Source organism: Esox lucius, chromosome 14 (assembly GCF_011004845.1).
Source record: "Esox lucius isolate fEsoLuc1 chromosome 14, fEsoLuc1.pri, whole genome shotgun sequence".
NCBI classification, from domain to species: domain Eukaryota; kingdom Metazoa; phylum Chordata; class Actinopteri; order Esociformes; family Esocidae; genus Esox; species Esox lucius.
In genome coordinates this window covers 21,233,351-21,256,993 of record NC_047582.1, presented here as the reverse complement: position 1 = coordinate 21,256,993, position 23,643 = coordinate 21,233,351, and the positions used below count along the sequence as shown (strand labels likewise).

General features: G+C 44.7%; 1 protein-coding gene across 7 annotated transcripts; it reads left to right on the top strand.

Moving 5' to 3' along the window:
• The first annotated feature begins 125 nt into the window (after positions 1 to 125).
• Positions 126 to 23,393, top strand: akna (AT-hook transcription factor). Of its 7 annotated transcripts, XR_004576790.1 has the most exons (22): positions 223 to 598; positions 3,161 to 3,789; positions 4,371 to 5,530; positions 5,736 to 5,810; positions 9,565 to 9,721; positions 9,906 to 10,117; positions 10,232 to 10,350; positions 10,456 to 10,603; positions 10,724 to 10,893; positions 12,606 to 12,731; positions 13,226 to 13,472; positions 13,680 to 13,783; positions 14,066 to 14,295; positions 14,461 to 14,617; positions 15,360 to 15,512; positions 15,946 to 16,079; positions 18,615 to 18,727; positions 18,964 to 19,096; positions 19,448 to 19,525; positions 19,658 to 19,799; positions 20,072 to 20,483; positions 20,588 to 23,393. XR_004576790.1 is itself a non-coding variant. In XM_034297006.1 (21 exons), the coding sequence occupies exons 2-21, from the start codon at positions 3,327 to 3,329 to the stop codon at positions 20,343 to 20,345; spliced, it is 4,395 nt and encodes a 1,464-aa protein (XP_034152897.1). In that variant the 5' UTR covers positions 126 to 216; positions 3,161 to 3,326; the 3' UTR covers positions 20,346 to 23,393. The 7 variants fall into 7 exon arrangements, 6 of the variants coding, with proteins under 6 accessions (XP_034152897.1, XP_034152899.1, XP_034152900.1 ...); XM_034297006.1 differs by lacking the exon at positions 223 to 598 and adding an exon at positions 126 to 216 and having other exon boundaries at positions 20,072 to 23,393; XM_034297008.1 differs by having other exon boundaries at positions 9,942 to 10,117; positions 20,072 to 23,393.
• The last annotated feature ends 250 nt before the right edge of the window (positions 23,394 to 23,643 follow it).

Sequence of the window (23,643 nt, the reverse complement as noted above, 5' to 3'; positions counted from 1 at the left end):
TAGCCAGAAACAAGTCCCGCCCCCAAATGATCTAGCGAACCAATCGTTTGGCGTCATGTTTGTTTTCTTGTGCGTTACGTTTGGTTTCTTTTTAACTTTTCCGACAGCAAAATCAGCGCCACGGTCGACCAGGATACTCTATTTCTTCCTGCAGTTTTTTGTTATTGTGCATGATCTGCTACAAACAAGTTAAACTGACTTCACCGTGAATTAGCGGTACTATACTTTTACATGGTTTATCACAATTTATATTTTTTATATAAAGTAATTTGAATTCTTATTAGATTGACAATGTTCAGAGTATTTGCTCCCAACAACAATGTAATAGTTTTTAGAAAAAGTGCGCAAATTAGCTGTTATATCACAGGATTTGCATAGAATTATACAACATTGCTATAGATCTTTCGGTAACTGAATTTAAACGGAACAATGCTCAGTTGGAGTGAAACGGTTTGCAATACTTCGCATGGTCGCTTGGAGATACTGGGGTGGGTCTTTTTTTAGTTTGTATGCAGTTCTCAAGGTAACCAGGCCTGCTACATTCACTTGAGGTCTGCAAATCCATGTGTCTTTGATTTCGACTTTCTGCCTTTAGATGGTAAGTTTAGGTGTGTTTAGAATTGTTTATCTTATTGCTTGTAGCAAATAATGACCATTCTGGAAATTATCAAGTCATTAAGAAGTAATATACTAGGCAGGAATAAAATTGCAACTGTGTGGATTTGTGTATAGTTCAGTAATGACAACAGATCTAAATTGCTGTGCAATTGCAAAGCTATACGTTATAGGTTAAAAAAAATAATGAATATGTAACTATTACTACGATGTTACAACAGTGTACTAGCCAAAGGGTCTGTCGGGCTGTCTCCCTGTTGATACCTTACCCCAGTAGTGGAACCCCTGACAACCATTGGAGATTATCAATTGATTCTGCTCAACTCCTCACATCCCCTCTTCCATCATTTTGAAAAAGGTCAAAAGTAATCAAGGGGGAAAGGAAATTTAGAAACATGCACTAGAAACATGCACTAGTAGGAAATGAGAGTCCTTCACTAGTGCACAATCATACAAATGTTGTAGTTTCCATTTATTACCCCTCATAACCTCCACTTACTAATGTTGACAAACTGGTATAGCTTGTTGTCAGGAACGTAGGTAGGCAGTTCAGAGGGTTGGGAATATAGCAGCATGTTTACCTGGTTTTGATCCCTTAAACTACTGTGGTCTCTACTGTGGTTTTGTTCAATTAGAACAGTGAGCATTATTCAGAGCAGTTGGTCCAGGCCTGTTTGTTATTCTCCTAGTATGATTGAGTACCCAAGAGAATCTTCTCTATGTCTGGCTGCTTATCTCTCCCCTCCACCCATAAGAAGATTAGCCTACATTGCGTTGTTAGTTAGTAGCCCATCTTACTGGTTTCTCTCTCAGTGTGAGTGAAATCCTGAGGATTCAAACGGATTCTTAGAATGAGCAGAAAGCTCTCTGCCGAACAAAAGAGAAACGTGTTGATTCTGGCTATTTTGATGACTGTCTTGACAGCTTTGGGAGATAGGGCTGGATGTCTGTGGGAGGAGAGGCTAGCTGGCAAGCGCTAATTAGCCTAGCCTGGCAGCTTTCATCCTAGGCTCAGAGAGAGAGCTCCCCTGACACCCTGAGGATTAGCCTGGCTGCCAGTGGAGCCCTGTGGGGCTCCTGTGTGGATGTACTGTTAGGTTGTGTTCATCGGATCAGTCCAGTCTGTCTGGCTGATTGGCTGTAAACTCTGGGTGAGCCCCTCTGGTTTTAAAACCCTGTCCTCATCACGTAAAAGAAACGTGCCTCAGGGCTGTTTTAACACCACACACCACTTGGATTCAAGCAACAGGTCAGTGTTCTTTCTGCTTTACAGGTCAATCAGTGACTGTTAGAGTACTGAGGATTAGGGAAGCTGTATCAATGATAGGAGCTGATGTTTTCAGTCTGCAGGGCAATTTTAAGATGCTGTGTGTATTTTCTGCAGGTTTCAGAATATGAGCTAGAACTGAAATTAGCTATGGAAAAATGCCTTGAAGCCGTTTATCTGAGTGAAGAGCTTGTGTTCTCTGGTTCTCCCAGTTGCCTCTTTAGATGCATAATATGTCGGCCCGGACGCCTTCTTTCCTCAGCGGAGAGACTCTATATATTTGCGTATGAAAGGAAGGCAGAGGGTCTGTAAGAGTCCGCTGCTAGTTCCTCACATAGCAAGAGTTTTGTTTGCTCTCTCCACAACAAGAACCGAGTGTGTGTGTGTGTATGTGTATGTGTGTTACAAACACAAAGCTAGTACATTGGTGTGTCAGATTAGAAGCAGCATTTCCCTAATAAACCTCTTTTGATAATCTGGGATATTGATGAGGACCAAGATGCACTATTGCCAGTGTTCATAACGTGTAGGTCTAAGTCCCATGTTTCAGTTTCTGGGCCTCTCTTAAAAAATAGATTTGTTATTGTTTGTTTGTTCTATTCTTCTTCCTCCATTTTTTAAGTGCAATGCAGTGGTCTTAAAGCACTGGCTGATAAATACTTAAGGGAAAACGTGCTTGATACATTTCTGATACGTTGATGCCTCACACAGCTATCTGAAAATGAAAAAACAATTTGGAAGCCAATCTGGATGAGAGAATCTGCTAAATGACTTAAATGTAAATGTCATTGTCAATACATGCAGCCCCTCAAAGACAGCTTTTAATTTAGGAATGCTGATTGGCCGGAGGTAACACTGTGAATGGCAGCATTGGCATTTTCTGAAACATGTGCGTATTGTTGCACCAGTAGCTATAGCTTTGTGTTGTCAGTTGTTATGGTGACCGTCAACTGCAGCCCCAGAGCAATACGACTGAAAACACGTGTTAACACTTTCCAAAGCCACTGCAGTTAATTTTTGATATTTCTGCTTTATTGGAGAGGAAAGATAATAGAGATTTACTGAAATTCGAACCCACACTCCAGCAGTTTATGTGCTATGGTTGTCAGGATAGACCACGCTACGCCCCGATAATTCAATTTTTTTGATACGATCCCTATTTTTAGGTACTCTCCAACAGTTCTACATTATATACAACTCATGTGTGTTATCATTTGAACTGTCAGAATTAGGTGACTAATCCTGTAATGTTTCTGCATTTCTCTTCGGTATATTCAGTGCCCCCAGAGACTAAGCTTTCCATTACACTGATAGGCATGGCATGAGTCTGAGCATGGCTTTGGACGTGGGCTTCAGGGGAGAAGTAATGCAGCCAGTCAAGATGCTTGGCGTCACCAGACATGGCTAGAGGACAGAGGTCAGATCTGAGAGTCACAAAAACAGGATGGAGAGAGGAGGACGTAACACCACAGCTGGAGTTCTGTGCTGGACCCCCGCTCCTCAACGCCCCTCTCCCTCCAGCTCTTTAGGCTCAGAGGTGGACTGGGGGGATGAAGAGGTGGAGGATGAGGAAGGTGGGGACAGGAAAGATGAGGAAGAAGAGGACTTCCAAAGCCAGGTGGATGAGAACGGGATCATAGGGCTGGATGAGGCTTGGGATGATGTGGGTCTGGTCGGCGAGGAGGAGGAAGAAGGGGGTGCAGAGGAGGATCCACCCAGGTACTCTGACGCCTGGAACCCAGAGGGACCCAGGGAGGGGTCCCTAGCCCCTAGCAGAACAGCCGGGTTGATGAAGTGGCTGGAGCAGGTAAACCGGGTAGAGGAGCTTCAGCTGTGTGACCTGCAGGACTCTGAGCCTCTGTCCCGGTGTGAGTCAAACGGAGAGGACACCCAAACCAAGAAACTCTGTGAGTCCCACACACACACATACATCTATGTTCTGATAATGGGTCCCACACACACACATACATCTATGTTCTGATAATGGGTCACACACACACATCTATGTTCTGATAATGGGTCCCACACACACATGCATCTATGTTCTGATAATGGGTCCCACACACACATCTATGTTCTGATAATGGGTCCCACACACACATGCATCTATGTTCTGATAATGGGTCCCACACACACATACATCTATGTTCTGATAATGGGTCCCACACTCACATACATCTATGTTCTGATAATGGGTCCCACACACACACACACATCTATGTTCTGATAATGTGTCCCACACACACATACATATATGTTCTGATAATGGGTCCCACACCCACAGACATCAATGTTTTAATAATGTGTCACACACCCACAGACCCACAGAGTCAGAATATAGGAAGATAATAATAACCAAGGCCCACATATAAGACAGATGTAGGACCACTACAGTCTACCAGCAGGTCTATATGTGTCTTTATACCCCACTAAATGACCTACCAGATGGATGGGTTTGAACCCTCTTTCATGTCTCTTTCGCTCCTAGGTGAGGATGTCCTGGATGCCAATGCCAGTGTGGAGATCTGGGGTGAGGATGTTGAGCAGCAGGATGAAAAGGAGCAGAGCTGGCCGGTCCACAACCAGCAGGAGGAGCATCTCCCAGAGAGAGACAGACAGCTGGACATAACAGAGGATGAGAGGGAGTTAGAAGACGAGGAAAGCGAGCCACACCTTGACAGAACGTCAGCCTCCACAGCTGGGACTGGCTGGGATCGGGGCCATAGTGTCAAAGGAGAAGAGAGTCAGGAGGAGGTCAGTGCCTACCTAAACCCTGAAAAGACCAGTGAACTCTCAGAGGGGGACACCAGAGGGGGGACATGGTTGGTAGAGGGCGTGTCTGATAAACTCTCCACCCATTACTCTCCTGACCTCCGTCCACCCCCCCTGTCTCCCTCCTCCACTAGCAGAGGTTCTACCTTTCCTCACCTCGTCCACTTCTCCTCTGAGGAGTTGGCAGATGCTCCCGGCATCCAAGCAGAGACTTTCCCAGAGGATTCCATCTTCACAGAGAGTCCTCCAGAATCTAGAAGCAGCCGGATAAGCGAGGCACCCAGGCTTTTTTGGGGGGGTGAGGAGCTCACGCCTAGGACCTCCACTTACCCAGTGGCCATCTCTCCTGAGCGTAGGAAAATTCAACGACTTGAGATGGGTGAAGAGGGATCCCAGGATGGGTCAGACCATCAGCCCCTCCCCTCTCTGAGGGCGATCAGACCAAGCTCACCTAGCACCCCAGGGGCCATGTCTCACTCCCCTCAGACAGACTGTCATGCACCATCACAGGCCCGGACCCACAGGGAGAGTTCCCCAAAACCCCAACACAGGAGCCATGATGGTGACCCGCGCCAGGGCCGGAGATGGCCACTGACCCACCCCACCCCAGACTTCTCCAAGGTACAGCCCAAGGTGCGCTTCCCCAAGAGCGGCTACACACCCCCCAAGAGCAAAGGCTCCCCGAGAACATTTTCTTTTTCGGGGGAGCCCCCCCTGGTGTTCAAGTCCCCTGCTGACATAGTGAGGGAAGTGCTGCTAAGCAGTAGCGACAGACCCCCACCCCCCTCCGTTGGGCCCGGCAGGCCCCTGAACACCACTGTGCCAGGGGACTTCAGATGCCCTCAACAGGCCAGCATGCTGGTACAGCAGCTACAGGTAGATACAGACTCAGACCGCTCTACAGCTGCACAGCAGACTACCTGACAGACGCCGTGTGAACAGCTTCGCATGTCTCTGACACGCTGACACCGATTCACTGAATTCACACCAACTGTATATCTCAGTGGTGCATCTCTTCTTCCTATACGGTCTTGAGTGTAATCCTGCCAACATCTCCTTCCTTCCCCCCGCTGTTCTGTAGGAGGATTACAGCAGGCTGCTGACCAGGTATGCTGAGGCAGAGAACACTATTGATCGAATGCGTCTGGAAGCCAAGGTAGTGAAGCATTTCTTCTTATTAAATTTTTTTGGTTACTGCGCGACTGAACAACAGAATTGGCAAAACAAGTGACTTAATGGTATTCGAGCGTGGTGTGATGACCATTGCCAGGTTTCAGTATTTCAGAAAAGGCCCCCCCTCCTGGGCTTTTCACCCGAGTGCCTAATGTTTGCGAAGAATGGCGCAATAAACAGCAGTCCGGTAGGATGAAAACAGCTTGTTGCTGAGACAAGTGGAAGGAGAATGGCAGGCATTGTGTAAGCTAGCAGGTGAGCTACAAAGAGATGCAGTTATAAAAATGACGGTGCAGTTTAAACAGTGGAGAACGACCCCGGACTCTCAAAACATTGGTCCTAGTCACTTGTGGGCTGTTGTAGCAGGCTGCCTCTGTCACCTAAAATAAACAGTGTGAGTTGCTCCAGTTGATAGAAGATCACCAACACTGTCAAATCGAGGAGTAGAAAAGCTGAATCTGGTGGATGAATCCTGGTTCAGTTCATTTCTGTGGCCTGTGCAGTTCCCAGACCTCAACCCAAAAAAAGCCCTTTCACGCCATCCGCCAGCCCAGTCATTCTGGGTTGTGAACACACCCTCTAAACCCATATAACCTTATGGCCAGTCCTAAGATTTCATGTTTTGTTTGGTTTGTAAAATGGAGCCCAGAGGAATATTCTCAAGCACTGGGCTGTATGTTGCTGATTCGGGATCAGCTCTACACATACATTAAATGGAGGGTGGGTGGGAAATGCGTGTCTTCTTAGACCATTGACAAATACAGTCCTTGACAATCAGCTGGAGCTCTGAATCACCTAATTTTGGACCTGTGGGGTACATTCATCCTACTGGGTGGTTACATTCATCCTACTGGGTGGGTACATTCATCCTACTGGGTGGGTACATTCATCCTACTGGGTGGGGTGTCTTTGGCTCACAGGAGGGTTATATTTAGTCCTCTGCTCCGCATCTGAATGCAACATGAATAACCTGACAAAAGCAGTTTGGGAGGGTGGCTGCAGAGGGCGACAGGCTTCTAGCTTGGTCCTTTATTCCCAGTGGGACAGCTCTATACTGCTAGCACTTTGTCTTGTCCATGAAGCGTCAGTAATTGCCGATGGCTGATGTGTTCTGTCCTGTGAATGGAAATACAGAGGAAACAAAATATTTCAGTGGGTTTCTGGTGTAGAACGTCATACGGACACAGTGCTGAGGGCAGGGCAACACACTGCCCATAGCGGAGCTCTAGTGTTTGTGGTTATGGGACCCAAGGAACGTTTGCTTCTCTTGCCGCTGAACAAGCTGAAGTATCCGATTGAACGTGTAGTGCACTGAATATCCAGCCCTGCTTGTATTCCACGGTTTACGGTTTGACTTGATTAAGAACAACACTTAGCATCTGAGATGAAGTTGGTAAGTCTTAGTTGCCCTCTCACCCAAGCATTAGACACCCATTAAATAGACCCATGATCCATCCTGTCATGTGGGATACAATCATGTGATCCTGAGGTTCACATTGCAACAGTTGGATGTATTGTTTTCGCTCTCATGATGCGATGTAGGAAAACAGGACATGACAACATTAATGTCAACGCCCTGAAGGGCTCTCATTGTCAGACAGACAGTGTGCAGAGTGATTTTCATCCAGGTCTTCACAGTATCTAGCCTCATTAATGCTGGGAGTATGCTAGTGATCTTAAAGGTCCTTGGAAGTGCATACAGGTTTACCTTACTTCTATACTCTGTGTTATATTCCTTCTCCTGCTGCCCATCGCTCTAATCTTAGTACTAATTAAAACAGATTGCCCCTGCCTCCTCCTCTCCTCACCCACACAGACAACCAGCCATCTGTCTCTGTCCGGCTCCTGGAGACGTGGTCACGTAGAGGTTCAGGGAGGGTCATTTCAATCCCAGCCTCGCTGAGCCGCGACACTGGTGTGATTTGGGAGCACAGCCCAATACAAGTTTATAGGACAGTACAATTTAAGAGTAGACTGTTGTCGTTGGACAGTACGGACAGTTGATGGCTGTTTCATGCATATGGCCTAGTCTCCATGGGCTCCATGTCCGCTGGGCACTTTGCTAGTCATGGCAGGTGTTTGTTGAGACTTCCGCTTGGATGAGACATGTTAGAGGTTGAGCAGAGGTCACTGGGATTTCCTGTCTGAAGGGATTATGAGGACAGTCTCCAACCACAGGTATCCAGGGTGTTAGTGTGTAAACCTTTATCACATGATGTTATCACATTCATCTTCTCTACCACTGAAGTGTGCTTGTTTCCCAGTCCAGTAGACCCCCTTCCCCAGTCTTTATCCCTGTCCTGCTGCACTCTAATGGCCTCCTAGTTCCTATTCAGCATATTGCTCAGTGTTTGGCCAGAGCCTACGCCAATTGTGGCAGTTTCTGGATCACTGGATGCAGTAAATCAGAGGGGTATTAATGCCTAATCTAATTTTTATTACCCTGAGACTGGGGGAGGGCCAAGAGAGGGTGTAATCCACCAAACAGTGTCATGGATACAGGACGGGTTGAGGGAGCCACTACAGGGCTTCAGACCTTTATGAATGAAAATGTCCTTAAATGTAGCAGAACTATCAAGGTCCAAAAACTTAAACCTAACCACTGTAGTATTTTAATTCTTGCCCGAAGCTTATGATTAAAATAGGAACAGTATTACATTTTTTATTATTGATATACAGTATCTCACAAAAGTGAGTACACCCCTCACATTTTTGTAAATATTTGATTATATCTTTTCATGTGACAACACTGAAGAAATGACACTTTGCTACAATGTAAAGTAGTGAGTGTACAGCTTGTATAACAGCGTACATTTGCTGTCCCCTCAAAATAACTAAATACACAGCCATTCATGTCTAAACCGCTGGCAACAATAGTGAGTACACCCCTAAGTGAAAATGTCAAAATTGGGCCCAATAAGCCATTTTCCCTCCCTGGTATCATGTGACTTGTTAGTGTTACAAGGTCTCAGGTGTGAATGGGGAGCAGGTGTGTTAAATTTGGTTTTATCGCTCTCACACTCCCTCATACTGGTCACTGGAAGTGCAACATGGCACCTCATGACAAAGAACTCTCTGAAGATGTGAAAAAAAGAATTGTTGCTCTACATGAAGATGGCCTAGGCTATAAGAAGATTGCCAAGACCCTGAAACTGAGCTGCAGCACGGTGGCCAAGAGAATACAGCGGTTTAACAGGACAGGTTTCACTCAGAACAGGCCTCGCCATGGTCGACCAAAGAAGTTGAGGGCACGTGCTCAGGGTCATATCCAGAGGTGGTCTTTGGGAAATAGACCTATGAGTGCTGCCAGCATTGCTGCAGAGGTTGAAGGGGTGGGGGGTCAGCCTGTCAGTGCTCAGGGGTGGGGGGTCAGCCTGTCAGTGCTCAGACCATACGCTGCACACTGCATCAAATTGGTCTGTCATACCAGAAGGAAGCCTCTTCTAAAGATGATGCACAAGAAAGCCTGCAAACAGTTTGCTGAAGACAAGCAGACTAAGGACATGGAATACTGGAACCATGTCATACAAGCTATTTTGAGGGGACAGCAAATTTATACTGTCGTACAAGCTGTACACTCACTACTTTACATTGTAACAAAGGGTCATTTCTTCAGTGTTGTCACATGAAAAGATATAATCAAATATTTGCAATAATGTGAGGGGTGTTCTCACTTTTGTGAGATACTGTAAATTATTCAATTGACACCTGCTTCTACCGTTTGTCTCTTTCTTCAGGTGGGCCTCTACTCTGACCCACCAAAACCCGCTCCTGCTATCCAATTAGGTGTGCTCCGTGAAAGTTCAAAGGTTATGACCTTAACCTTTCCCCAAGCTCAGAGGGCAGAGCTCAGCTCAGGTTCCCTTAACTTGAATGGACAGGTGACCCGTCAAGGTACTGACAACTTTCTTCCAGTATTAACTTGTGCATCCCAGACGACACCCTATTTCTTTTACTGCTCATCTTAACAGAGCACTATGGCAATAGGGTGCTGTTTAGGACACAGACGGACACTGTGGGTTTTGTCTCTGGCAACATTTCTGTTGTGCTTGGCTGAGAGCCTCTGTTCTCCCCTCTGGTCATATTGGGGTTTCGCCACTTCGTCCCTCCTCAGTGGACTCCTCAGTGGACTCCTCCTCAGCGGACTCCTTCTCCAGAAGCATGGGCTGTGGAGGTGGGGAGCAACTGACCATGACCCTCTCCAAGCAGGCTGGCCGGTTCCTCCAGCAAGTGCAGACATTTGAAGAGCTCCTGAGTAGAGGGAAACCCAAACAATTAGAGTTTACAAAGGTTTGGTTCTGATTTCTTATCATCCATTAGTCTTTGATACAGCATCATGGACCTTCTCCCCGTTCTAAGTGGCCACCATTGTGTTTGAGTAATGTTGTAATTATGTGGCCACAGGGTTTGTCCCAGCTGCTCCAGGAGCAGGACTCTCTGGAACGAGGTTATCTAGCAGCACGAGACCAACACAGACTCCTACAGCAGAGAGGTGCTAAGCTGGGCCCCTTTGACCCCGACCGGTAAGAGTACAGTGCATCATATACCAATTCTGTTAGAGGAACTGGACATTATGGATATGGTGTAACATAGTGTGTGTGTGTGTGTGTGTGCCTCCTGTGTGATAGAGAAGTGGAGGGTTGTATATTCCAGTGCGGGATGCGCTTGGAGGAGCTGAGGGAGCAGGTGGAGCAGTCTGAACAGGCCCCTCCCCCTCCACACCCCGCCCCCTACTCCATGCCTGCAGGTGCCAGTGAGCACATTCCACTCCCCCAGGTACCGGGACAACACAGACACTGAGGACACCACCGTATTCACATCCCTTAATGAAAGCCTGCAGCCATGTTATATTTCAGAGGGTTATCTCTTCTCTCATCCATCGTTCACTCTTTCCAGAGCCCAGTTCGGCCTCTGCCTGGAGAGTCTGGGGGTGTGGTGGAAGTAGAGGTCAGCTCGGCTAGCGGGGAGAGTGAGGGAGACGAGGAAGCACTGTCATCGTTTCTCCTCCATCCCTTACATACCAAACACACACGTGTAGAGAGAGACTTCAGCATGCTAATGAACCAGTAAGTGTCCTTACAACCCAAACACAAACGTGTAGAGAGAGACTTCAGCATGCTAATGAACCAGTATATCTCCTTACATTTTAAAACACTTATGTTCAAGAAATTACAAAACAAAACAATAATGATATTAGTGATATTCTGCCATTGGTTTTTGGACAAATACAAAAAAGTGTTGCCTAAAAACGCTATGTGTAAAAAGAAAAAGCAAATGCAATAATTTGTAAATAATTTAAACCCTATATTCAATAGATAGTAGTACACAGACAACATTTCAAATGTTTCATATTGAGAAATGTTGTTGTTTCTTAAAGAATTATGCCCACCTTGAATTTGATGCCAGCAACACTTTTCAAATAAGATGTGACAGGGGCAAACCAAAGACTGGAAAAGCTGTATAAAGCAAAATAATTCCTGCTAGAATATTCTCACAAAAAAGTAGGTTAATTAGCAACAGGTCAGTAACATGACTGGGTATAAAAAAAGCATCCCAGAGAGGATGAGTCAGAAGTAAAGATGGGGAGAGGTTCACCACTAATTGCACAGGCAAATAGTGCAACAATGTAAGCATTACGTTTCTTAACGTAAAATTGCAAACATTTGCGGTGCATAATATCATTAAAAGATTCAGAGAATCTGGTGAAATCTCTGTATGCAAGGGACAAGGCCGAAAACCAATATTGGATGGCCGTGATCTTTGGGCCTCGACACGCTTCTGTAGTGGACATCACTGCATGGGCTCAGGAACACTTCAGAAATCCATTGTCTGTGAACACAGTACTTCGCCGCATCCACAAATGCAAGTTAAAACACTACCATGCAAACACGAAACCATATCAAATTAAGATCCAGAACCGCCGCTGCCTTCTCTGGGCCTGAGCACATTTAAGATGGACTGAGGCAAAGTGGAAAACTCTCCTGTGGTCTGACAAATCGAAATTACTTTTGGGAATCATGGACACCTTTTCGTCCAGGCTTAAGAGGAAAGGGATCATCTGTTTTTTTATCAGCGCACAGCTCAAAAGCCAGCACATCTGTGAAGGCACCATTAATGCTGAACAGTATGTACAGGTTTTGAGCAACATGCGCTGCCATCAAGTCAATGTCTTTTTCAGGGAAGGCCTTGCTTATTTCAGCAAGACAATGCCAAACCACATTCTGCACGAGTTACCTCAGCATGGCTCTGTAGAAAATAAGTCCGGATGCTAAACTGGTCTGCCTGCAGTCCGGACCTGTCACCCATTGAAAACACTTGGTGCATTATGAAATGACAAATACAGCAAAGGAGACCCCTGCAATGCTATAACAAGCAAGAATGAGAAAACATTTCACTTTCAAAACTACAGCAATTGGTCTCCTCAGTTCCCAAATGCTTATGGAAAATTGTTCAAAGAAGAGGTGATGCAACACAGTGGTTAAAATACCCCTGTCCAAACTTGTTTGAAACGTGTTGCTGGCATCATCAAAATGGGCGTGCATTTTTCCAAAAACAGTAACACTTCTCAGTCTCAACATTTGATATGTTGTCTTTGTACTATTTTCAATTACATACAGGGATAAAAGATTTGCACATCATTGCATTCTGTTTTTATTTGCATTTGAAGCAACCTTTTTGGAAGCATGTATTGCTGTCTCACCGAACAGAAAATCAAAGTAGTATTAACGGCCGTATCGGTTTGCTTGAAAGTACCCCGGTGTCCGTCTGTGTTCTCTAGCTGCCAGCGTGCCAGGGAGCCTCCCAGGCTGCTAGACCTGGTCGTGACCACACATCCTGGTGGTGAGGGGACTACAGGGGGACCGCACCAAGGGCCTGGGAGGCAGGAGGGCCACACAACTCAGAGGTGACTTGTTACTGGGTCATACTCACTCAGAACCATGCAAAAGGGCTTTAATGGGAGGGGCTACTGGAGAGGAGAAGCCCTTGTTTTGTTTTCAGTTGAAAAGGTGTGCAGGCTGTGCACTAATGTCTACAACACAGGAAAACAGCCTACATATCAGAGATTCACAAATTCAGGGACACATCTGCTTCCCTCAGAACCCTTTCCTTAGAACAGACCCAGTGACCAGGCAGGGAATCACTAGGAGATTAGGAGAAAAGAATATCCTAAATGATGCCTGAGATGTTTCTCAGTAGCTATCTGATACATTTCAAACCATACTTCTTTCACCTTTAAATAATTTTAGAAATCATTCTAAAGCTTGTTTTGTTCAATGAAAGAATGTATTACTTTTTCACATGATTGGGTAATAAAAAAATGTCTCTAAATATTATAAACTCCAACCAAGTTCCTTAATCATTTGACTTCTAATGCTCTATTTCTATCTTTGTTTTAAGATGGCCAATGCTCAGTCAACAGAATGCTTCATTGATTCCAACAGCCAGACCAAGGACAAGCAAATCAGTTCCTCCCTCCCTAAAGGACCTCAGCCAATCGCCTGCATTTGCTGCTATGCCTGCCAATGACAACAGGTCAGAGGTCAGGAGGTCTCTTGGGAGCAGTCTGACCAGTCTAGAGGATAGTGCTCTATCAGAGAGAAGAGGCTCCAAATGGATGCCCAGGACCAGAAAAGAGCCATCTCAGGTCAGTTTACACAGAGACTATATACCTATACCTTTGGCATAGTTTCTCCTGTCTGGTGATCTATGAGAAATAACTCTATACTCGTTGATATAGAAATATCCACTGCGCAGGTCACTGCACATGTATTTTTATCTTCACAACTCCATTTCTAGCCATTTCTAGTGAGCCTGCTTCAGTAATTTTCCATTCAAACCCGTCTGATGACAGGATGGTGTCATCACACCTGAGACGGACAGTGGTTTTGTTGGCTCTGAGAGCAGTCATCTAACACCTGCAGTAGCCAGTCCTCTCCACCAGAGGGCCACAGTGAGGTGAGCTACTGCTTTTCCTTCAATCTCCACCTTCCCTCCCTCAACCCCTCTCCCTCCACCCTCATTGACTCGGACGTAAATCTCACAGAGCATCAGGTCACCAGAAATCCACCACACACTCACTCCCTTACAGACACACTCAAACACGCCACAGACTCTTCTACACCAAGTGCCCTCATCTAAACCATGTCCATGTTTAGTTCCTTTTGCCATTTTGTCCAACAGCTGATCCCTTGTAGTCTCATCAGAGGGTTTTCCTGTGTTTCCTCTCTGGCTGGTTAGCCAATCGGTCACAGAGGAGCAGAGCTCAGCAAAGCCCCAACACACGGCCTCCATCCGCCCCCCCACGCACACACCTCAGAGACCCCTCTCTCTGGAGCACAGCGGAGTGTCTCGTCGCAGCAGCTCATCCCAGAGGGTTTGGCGGTCTTCAGGGAGAACCACGGGGAGGGAGAGGAGGGCCAACTCAGCCTCCAGCAGGACCCCACGGCCCTGGGCTGGAAATGGGACCAGTGAGTTTGGACCAGGCAGTGACCAGTGAGAGTGCATGCTGTTGTGTAGATACAAATGACAAGGTCCGATTGAGCAGCGGTACCGTGTCAATGTTACTGTTCACCCTCCACGGAGCGAGTTGTCTGTTGTTTCTTTACCAGTCTGTTCTCCGCCTGCTCCGTCAGTCCAGCCTGTGTCAGGGGAGGACGAGGAACGTAGGGACTGCACCACCCGAACAGCCCGCCCCCAGCACCAATACCAGTCGAGCCCCTCCCCCACAGCACCCTATCACCATGGCGATCCCCAGCAAGCCCAGAGCTCTAGTCTGTTGACGAATCGCAAGTGAGTCCCTCTGCAGCAGCTGCCATGGCGATAGTGGCGCAAACAAGTCCAGATTTATGAGTACCTTTGAAATGTATTGGTTGGGAAGAGAAGAGGGCTGCTGTACTGCAGCAAATATCCCAGTTTATCTCCAAGGGAATTTCCTCTGGTAACTTCCAGAGGAATATAGAGAAGGGGGGCTTGATAATTACAAGTTTGGTTTTTGGATCCTACAAAAGCATTCTTTTGTGTCATTTTCTGCAGTAGATTTATCCAAATATCTGTGCCTGGATCAGCAGTGTATTGGTGTCTGGTATTTCATTCATGGTGTTTCTAATGGGTGTGTCCTCTTGGGGCAGGTACAGTCTGTTACAGCGAGTCAAATGCCAACCTAATGTTTTTCCATTTTGTATCTCTGCATGATTTAATTTCCTTCCAGATATGGAAGCTGAACAAGGAGGTAGATACATACACTGTGTTTACTCTTGCATGGTGTGACACCTTAATAGCAATGACTTAACATATTAAAGGCATTGCGTGTGCTGGGTCAGTTGTAGGTCATTGTGGTGATTTGACTAATTACAGTGTTTAGAACAACTTCAAAATAAGGTTGAGTTTAAACAAAGGCGTCTGTTACATTGAGGTAGACCGAGCTCACCACCTGTAGCTGTACTCGTTAATAATAATGTGTGTGTGTGTGTACGTGTACATCTGTTCCCTTTGTATTTGTATTCATGTGTTTTTGTGTGCTTGTTTGTCCTAGTGAAGCTATCCAGTCTCTGCAGGCGGAGGTGAGCAGACTGAAGGAGCGACTGGAGGGCAGTCTGAGGCAGACCAACACTCCCAGTCCTGTCAGAGCGCCCCCCACGGGCCAGGATGGCCACACACACCCTCTCAGCTCAACGCCTCACGTTAGGTTGGACTTTTTGTGCTTTTTCAAATGAGATTTCTCCAGTTTGTTGTTACCCTTGAAAAAGGTGCATGCTTTGTCCAGTGACCCATAGGTCAAAAGTAGTGGTCTATATAGCAGTGGTTCCCAATGGTTTCTGGACCTGTTTCAGTCCTGATCCCGTTTTCACATCATAAACTTAATATTGACAAAAATGTTATCTGCTTTCTATATTACTCAGTTTAATGATAAAATTTTTTGTCAGTCTCACTTGTTCAAGAGTAAAGGCTAAATGTTACCGTTAATACACTGTGACTGACACCTGTGACCAATTTAAAACCTCCTGTAACCCAAATTTGTGTTTTCGCACACTAGCTGGGGACCACTGCTATTGTCAGTAACATTTTTCTTTTACCTTTTTGTATTTGTAATATTCCTTTGGATGTCCATGCTCTTAAAGGTCTGTACAGCGAACGCGGGTTGATGCTGGAGAGGAGAGGACAATGGGTGAGAAGACAGAAGGCCAAAGAGTTCAGAGGTCACCGAAAAAATCAGTCTTGTCATCTCGGCCTCAGAAACCTGAACTTGACATCAGTGAGTAATGGGATATGTCCAAATGGCACCCTATTACCTGTAAAGTGGACTACTTCTGACCAGGGGCCGTATGGCTTTTAATGCACTTTATGGGTATGAAGTCCCAGTCAGAATGGGCACTCACTACACTTTATTTACGTAATTACACAAAGGGACAATAGCCACCCCTGAAACATTGGTCTTAACTGATACAGCTCGAGATGACCATCAGAACGGGGTCGAATCCCGATTGGTGCTCCTTGATCTCAGGTGGAAACCACAATGAACTGAAAATATAAACGCAACATGTGAAGTGTTTTTCCTTAGTATCAGGAGCCGTAATAAAATATCCAAGAAATACTCCATACTAGAGAAGTAATGCCAGGGCTGTTTCTGGGCGGAAGTGACATCAGCGATCGCCTAGGGACACGTAAGGCCCCTGGCTCTTGTGTAACCACTTTTTTAATATCGTAGCTATTTACAGTACATTGTCAGATTTATTTTTTCAATTGACTAGTTCCTGTCATTTATTTGTTTAGTAGGCTGTTTTGCTATTATTATAGGGCTCTCGCTTTATAAAAATAAAAATAAACAGTTATCTAGTGTTGAATGACTTGAGACATAAGGATTTTTTTCATCATTAAGCTTAGTGATTCACTCAGAGGCTAGTTTATTGTCTTTTGTTTAGTTCTACTATACGCAAATGTATAGACACATTTTACTGACCAGCTTAAATAAAAATATGGTAGACTGAACCAATTGCTAGCCTAATGTTAAAACTACAGTACCTTCCTGTTTATTAATTGTGTGAAGCATAGAAAGGAATAAGGATTAAACACTAAATATTGTATTAACTCTGCAGACAATACAATGTTTATCATCCAGCACATTACCAGGGGGCCAGATTTTGTAGATGACATATCAAACCAAGCCAAACCAGTCATTTATGTAAAGGATAGGATATCTACATTTAATTCACAATAAAATATTATTGGTTTTTATTGAGTAACACCCGAGTTATAGGTACGTTTTTTATGTTGCAATAGACAGTTATCCAGAACAAAGGCCATGTCAGTCATAATGAAGTGGGGAGAACAAGTATTTGATACACTGCCGATTTTGCAGGTTTTCCCACTTACAAAGCGTGTAGAGGTCTGTAATTTTTATCATAGGTACTCTTCAATTGTGAGTGACTGAATCTAAAAAATCCTGAAAATCACATTGTATGATCTTTAAGTAATTAATTTGCATTTTATTGCATTACATAAGTATTTGATACATCAGAAAAGCAGAACTTAATATTTGGTACAGAAACGTTTGTTGGTAATTACAGAGATCATATGTTTCCTGTAGTTGTTAAGCAGGTTTAGGCCCACACCTCCATACAGACCTTATCCAGATCCTTCAGGTTTCAGGGCTGTTGCTAGGCAATACAGACTTTCAGCTCCCTCCAAAGATTTTCTATTGGGTTCAAGTCTGGAGACTGGCTAGGCCACTCCAGGACCTTGAGATGCTTCTTACGGAGCCACTCCTTAGTTGCCCTAACTGTGTGTTTCGGGTCGTTGTCATGCTGGAAGACCCAGCCACGACCCAGCCCTTCAATGCTCTTACTAAGGGAAGGAGGTTGGCCAAGAAGTTCTGGGCTGATCCCTCACCTTCCTCATGATCATTGATGCCCCAGACCGAGGGAGATTGACCGTCATCTTGAACTTCTTCCATTTTCTAATAATTGCGCAAACAGTTGTTGCCTTCTCACCAAGCTGCTTGCCTATTGTCCTGTAGCCCATCCCAGCCTTGTGCAGGTCTACAATTTAACCCTGATGTCCTTACACAGCTCTCTGGTCTTGGCCATTGTGGAGAGGTTGGAGTCTGTTTGATTGTGTGGACAGGTGTCTTTTATACAGGTAATGAGTTCAAACAGTACAGGAGGGCTTCTTAAAGAAAAACTAATAGGTCTGTGAGAGCTGTAATTCTTACTGGTTGGTAGGTGATCAAATACTTATGTCATGCAATAAAATCCAAATTAATTATTTAAAAATCATACAATGTGATTTTGGGGATTTTTGTTTTAGATTCCATCTCTCACAGATAAAAATGCTCTATGGTTTGTAAATAGGAAAACCTGCAAAATTGGCAGTGTGTCAAATACCTGTTCTCCCCACTGTATATAAAAAATTATACTCCAATATTTGCCCAACAAAAATGTTAAACTTATTTCTGAACCTCACAATACAGATCCAAGCTGATCTCACATATGTTTTGGTTTGGATCTTGTTCGAAGTTTAGAATTTGTGAAGACCTCATACACAATATAGTTCATACACTAAGGCATCACAGACTGTTGAAAACATTTGCTGCTTTGGCTACTTAAGTATTTGGACTAAGTATTTTGACTTTTATCATTTAGTAATTCTTTGCTGTACTACCGTAATACCCCGTAAGTTCTTACATACGCTTCAAAATATACTTTGCGTTCTACACTAGAATGTTAGTTTTGCTGAGTAACCCCATATAAGTCACCTTGCAACATATTGATTTGGTTTATTTTATCTCCAGTGACAGATTCGGAGCGTGCCCAGTCCACACCCAGACCTTGGTCCAGACGTATCCCAGTGTCTCCTGCTGCGTGTGCAGGATTGAGACAGTCAAGAACAGAGAAGACCAAATCAGTGAGAAAGACTTCTGTGTCAATATAAATGTATAGGAAAATGATATATAGAATTTGGCACTTAGGCAAACAGACAACCGTCTCATGCTCATCGGTGCTTACATTGTACTTCCGGTTGCTCCCGGGAGTCATGCCCAACCTCACAGGGTTGAAAGTGCAATGCTCTCTACTGTCAGGCTACATGCTGATATGAATGTAAAAGATAATATCTCAGTCTGTCTTATATTGTGATTGCAGGGCAGCATGTCCATAGGTGGAGGTGGTGTTTGTGACGCTGGGGGTAGAGGCTGGTGTCCACAGTGTTCTCCTCTGTGTTCTCAGTGTTTTACTCAGACACACGGCCAGGGACCACACCATGGACAATCTGAACGTAAGAGCATCTCCGGCTGTGTACCTGATGGCTCAGACAGGTCCAATAAGATCGTTGTTATTCCCGGCTGCCTGAGATAGTGCCTGACAGACACCAGAGAAGGACACACGGCAACCGAAACGACAAGAAACTAACTGGAGCACAACACACAGAAAACACCTAGAATTCTAGTATACAACGCGTAGAGGTCTGGTCAAAAGGAGTACCCTACATGGGGTTTAGGGTGACTTTGGGATGCAGGCTGTGGGGTGGAGTTGGTTTTGTGTAACAGTGACAGTGAATCCTGGTCCGTCTGAACTCCTTCCTGCTGGTCTTTATTGGTCCTGTTGTCTCCTCTGTTCTGATTGGCAGGACCAGAGGAGGGTGGCAGTGGTACTGGTCCTCATCACTGTCCCATGTGTGGGAGGTCTGAGGCAAGCCCTGAGCGTGGTGAGTGACAGATACACTGTATCCTAAGATTGAGTCCTTCTGTACACTTCCATTCCCTTCCTCTTTTATTTTGGGTTTATAGCACAGTTCATTAGAACTGACAACAAGCATGTGTTGTTTTCTGATGTCCAGACCAGAGGACAGCCAATAGGCGCAGCCAGCCAATGAGCTCCCCGGACAGAGATAAACGAGGCGTGTTATTGGCTGGTCATCCCCCTCCTGTGATGGGCAGTGTACCGTTTGTCAAGTGTGTGCCAGTGTGCCCGCCAGTTCTGTGAGTCCCTTGATATATCTCTCTCTCTCTCTCTCTCTCGAACAAAAATAAATGGCCTTTAGGTTAATTAATAATTTTGCTGCACCTAGATCTTCATCTGCTACCAATCATTATTAAATATTTCAAACCAGAGACAAAAGGCCATAAGGACAGGAAGGTTATTATCTGTAAAGATTATTTTGAGTTGAATGGTCTTAAAGTTTTGAAACTTTGTTGTTTGAATGGTGTCAGGTACTGCCTTGTATTTTTGAATGAATTAGACATGTTCCCAGCAGGTTCTACACCAGTCCAGTAAAAGCCTCTCCATCCCATCCACCACTTGTGTACGTGCCTCTGATTGGGGGTGTGGCCTCTGGGGTCAGGGGCCGTAAGGTCAGAAGCGGATCTGTCCGTTCCCTATCTGCTGACCAAAAGTCTCTGAGCAGCTCTCTGAACCAGGCCATCCATGCGGCCAGGGAGGTGAGGGAGGCTTCACGCCGTGTGGCCCGCTCCGTCGCCACGGGACTGCACCAGCAGGAGGCGCGATCTCAGTCATGCATGTACTGATGGACCAGACCAGACAGACACAATCCGTTATTTACGAGGCACCGAACAGAAGAAAACGTACACTAATGAATTCAACCATTCTTTGGACCAACCACTCTGGACGCAGGTCTGAAAATAGAGAGTCCGGCATATTGTGTAGTAAGCAATTTATTTGGAGTATAAGAGTGTGTATGGTAATATAAAGCAATATCTGTGTGGCTAAACCAGGGTCTCAACCCAGTCACTAAGCTTCTTTGTTGCAGGGAGTGAGGAACCACAGACCCTGGAGTCATCCCTCCATGGCTTATCAGTGATTATGATAAGGTATGTTCCACGTTGTAGATCACTGCTGGGGCCTACATGGCAGTATCAGGTACAATTGAAATAACAGTTGTGGGATCTGACAGCTTGTCTTAACAACAGTGGCAATGGACCACACTGAATCCAGATAAAATGCAATAGAATTGTCCTGTTACAGTTTCTCGATTGCTAAGACACGTTTCTTGAAAGCTGCTCTCCTTTTCTCTAAACTGTGAACACAAAACCCAATTTTCAAGCTACACTCACAAAACCTCAGACTCTTCTTGCAAAACCAAACTTTCACCTCAAATCAGTCCAATCTGTGTCCAATCTGTGTCCAATCTGTGCTCAAAACTGAACTATGTTGTCAAATCGTGACCCGAGTCAATCAAAATAGAAAACACAATGCTCAGGGCATGAAGCTGGAGAAATAAATGTGTGTTCACTGTAGGCTAAATGCATGTTGCAAAACAACAAAACAACTGGGCATTTAGCACTTGTACAAAAAGACAAAACAGAAATCTTGTGCATTTACACGTAGCACTTGTAAAAACAAACAGAAATCTTATGCGTTTGCCATTTGTTTACAGTAAGCCCATGTAAAAAGAAAGTACAAAAATATACAAATAAGTGCGTTACTCAGCCACGGCATCATGTCTCCGTACTGGGTCAGGCCACAGGACTTCATCCACATCACAGGCCACATTTTGTCTGGACAGGCAACGGGGGAGAAAACCCTGGCATGCTGTATCCAGGCTTGGCATGCCTCCACACCTATGTCACCACAGGCAAGTCCCATGGCGTGCAGGAGATTTACCCTGGTGTAAGGTTGGCGTTATATACCTTCCACCGCCATGAGGAGAAGAATTCCTCAATGGGGTTTAGGAAAGGGCAGTACGGTGGAAGGCAAAGACTGATGAAACCTTGGTTCATATTGAACCACTCTCTAACCTGGAGGGCTCTGTGAAAACTCACATTGTCCCAAACAACAACATCGATGGGATGCTCATCCTGCTGCCCTAACAGAGCATCTCGCATGTGAGTGTTGTAGGGCCCCAGGTTGGCATGATGGTGGACAACCCCATGATTGCTGATGGCAGCACATAATGTGCCACCACGCTGCCCAGGAACACCAACAATGGCCCGATGGCCAATCACATTACGGCCTCTCCTTCTCCTTTTGGTGAGATTAAACCCAGCTTCATCAATGTAGATGTATTCATGGGGTCTTTCCATTGCATCCAGTTGAAAAACCCTCTGTAGAAATAGATATAGTTTTGTAAGTGATACGGAAAAAGTGATTTAGGCCACTACAGTAAATCACTACTTAGAGTAATCAACATTGAATGTGTCTGGATATATGCCAACCTGTATATACTGGAATCTTTGCTCTTTGACTCTGTCTGAGTTGTGATCAAAGGGCACTCTGTATAGCTGTTTCATGCTCAGTCTGTGGCGCTTGAGGACACGATCAACAGTGGAGAGGCTAACACTGTTGATACCCTCAAAATTGACATGGTCCTCAATGATCTTCTGCTGAATGTCACTGTTTATCAACGGACCATATCAACAATTAGGGTCTCTATGTGTGGGGAGAACATACCTGTCCTCCCACCCCCATGTGGCAGTCTTTCAATTCTACAAAAAGAGAACATGGAGTTACAAAAAATATACATGGAATACTAGGCCTACGAACAGTTAGACCAACCCTCCATTACATTACTACAGTACATTGGTACAGTGATGTACTGAAACATATTTACTTACAGTATACTGTGGTAAGGTATGTAGTATGTCATACAGTAATTGCGGTCAACATTTACATACTGTACTATAATGTCAAAAAAAGGTAATTACCTGTTCTCTTCTCTAAATCTTCGGGTTATGGTGGACACAGTGAATCTACTGATGTTTGGTTGGACCCTTTGTCCAGACTCCATCATGCTCATACCATGGACAAGAACATGGTCAATCACAGTAGCTCTGATTTCATCAGATATTACTGCTCTTTGTCTTCGCTGACCACCTCGCTGACTCTTCCTCTCAGATTTCTATCCATTGTAGGGCCTCACAAACCAGTGCTCTCTGAACTGGCTTACTGTATATGTTCCCTCACATCATTAGCCACAAGTGTGATACATTTTGAGTTGCTGTGTTCAAGTGGTGACACCTGTGCTTTAATTGTGTTTGACTTTTGTCACCTGAGCTCACCATTATGCAGCACGGGTGCATCACAATGAAAATGTGTTGGCAAGTTGTGTCTGAACAGGTGAAAAGTGCTTATGGTTTTGCCAAAAGAGTGATTGATTCAATCAGTGGGTTCAGGCAACTGAGCATTTGGTTCAGACAATAGGGTTTGGTGTTTTAGCAATTGAGAGAAACTGTAATGATTTACATTTTGAAATAATGCACAATATGGACTTTTTTTCCCTTTAAAACCTGGAATTATTTATGTACTTCTGTGAAATTGCTGCTATGGCTCTTCGGATGAGGAAACCTAATCACACATTGTTTTTATGGTCATTTATTGATTCTAAATAGTTATTATTATAATTTTTTTGTACTGTGTATACTAAGCTAATAAGGGTAGTCATTGTTTTCAGTGTTATAATACTATAGTTGTACCCATCAAGAAAATATTTTATCAGAAAAACACGCTTGTGGATGGTCTTTTTAGGGTTGTTTTTTTATAGTTTGTGTTGAACGCAAAAACAAGATTTCAGCTGTAAATTTAAGAAAAGGTATTTTCTTAAACATATTTTTTACTGTTGTGATACTTTTGTAGAAAAACATTTTTATTTTTGCCTTAAAGCCAAATAAACGTTTTTAAAAACCTTTTCTATTTCTCTTAGGCAATGCTAAAAACATTATGCACCAGTCTTTATTGTAAAGTTCACACACCCCAGACTAAGTAAGCCTACAGCTGGCTGACACACTGTCTGGGGCTCGTAAACAACTTCACACTGTACAAAAATAGTTACAAAAGTTTTGCCGAAAATTGCCAGTGTTAGTGTAAAAC

Bases quoted from the DNA above. Each gene is read 5' to 3' on its own strand.
- akna (XM_034297006.1), top strand. From the start codon at position 3,327: ATGGAGAGAGGAGGACGTAACACCACAGCTGGAGTTCTGTGCTGGACC. The intron at 10,118-10,231 runs GTTTGGTTCTGA...ATGTGGCCACAG, and splicing joins AACAATTAGAGTTTACAAAG to GGTTTGTCCCAGCTGCTCCA. The intron at 14,618-15,359 runs GTGAGTCCCTCT...TGTTTGTCCTAG, and splicing joins AGTCTGTTGACGAATCGCAA to TGAAGCTATCCAGTCTCTGC.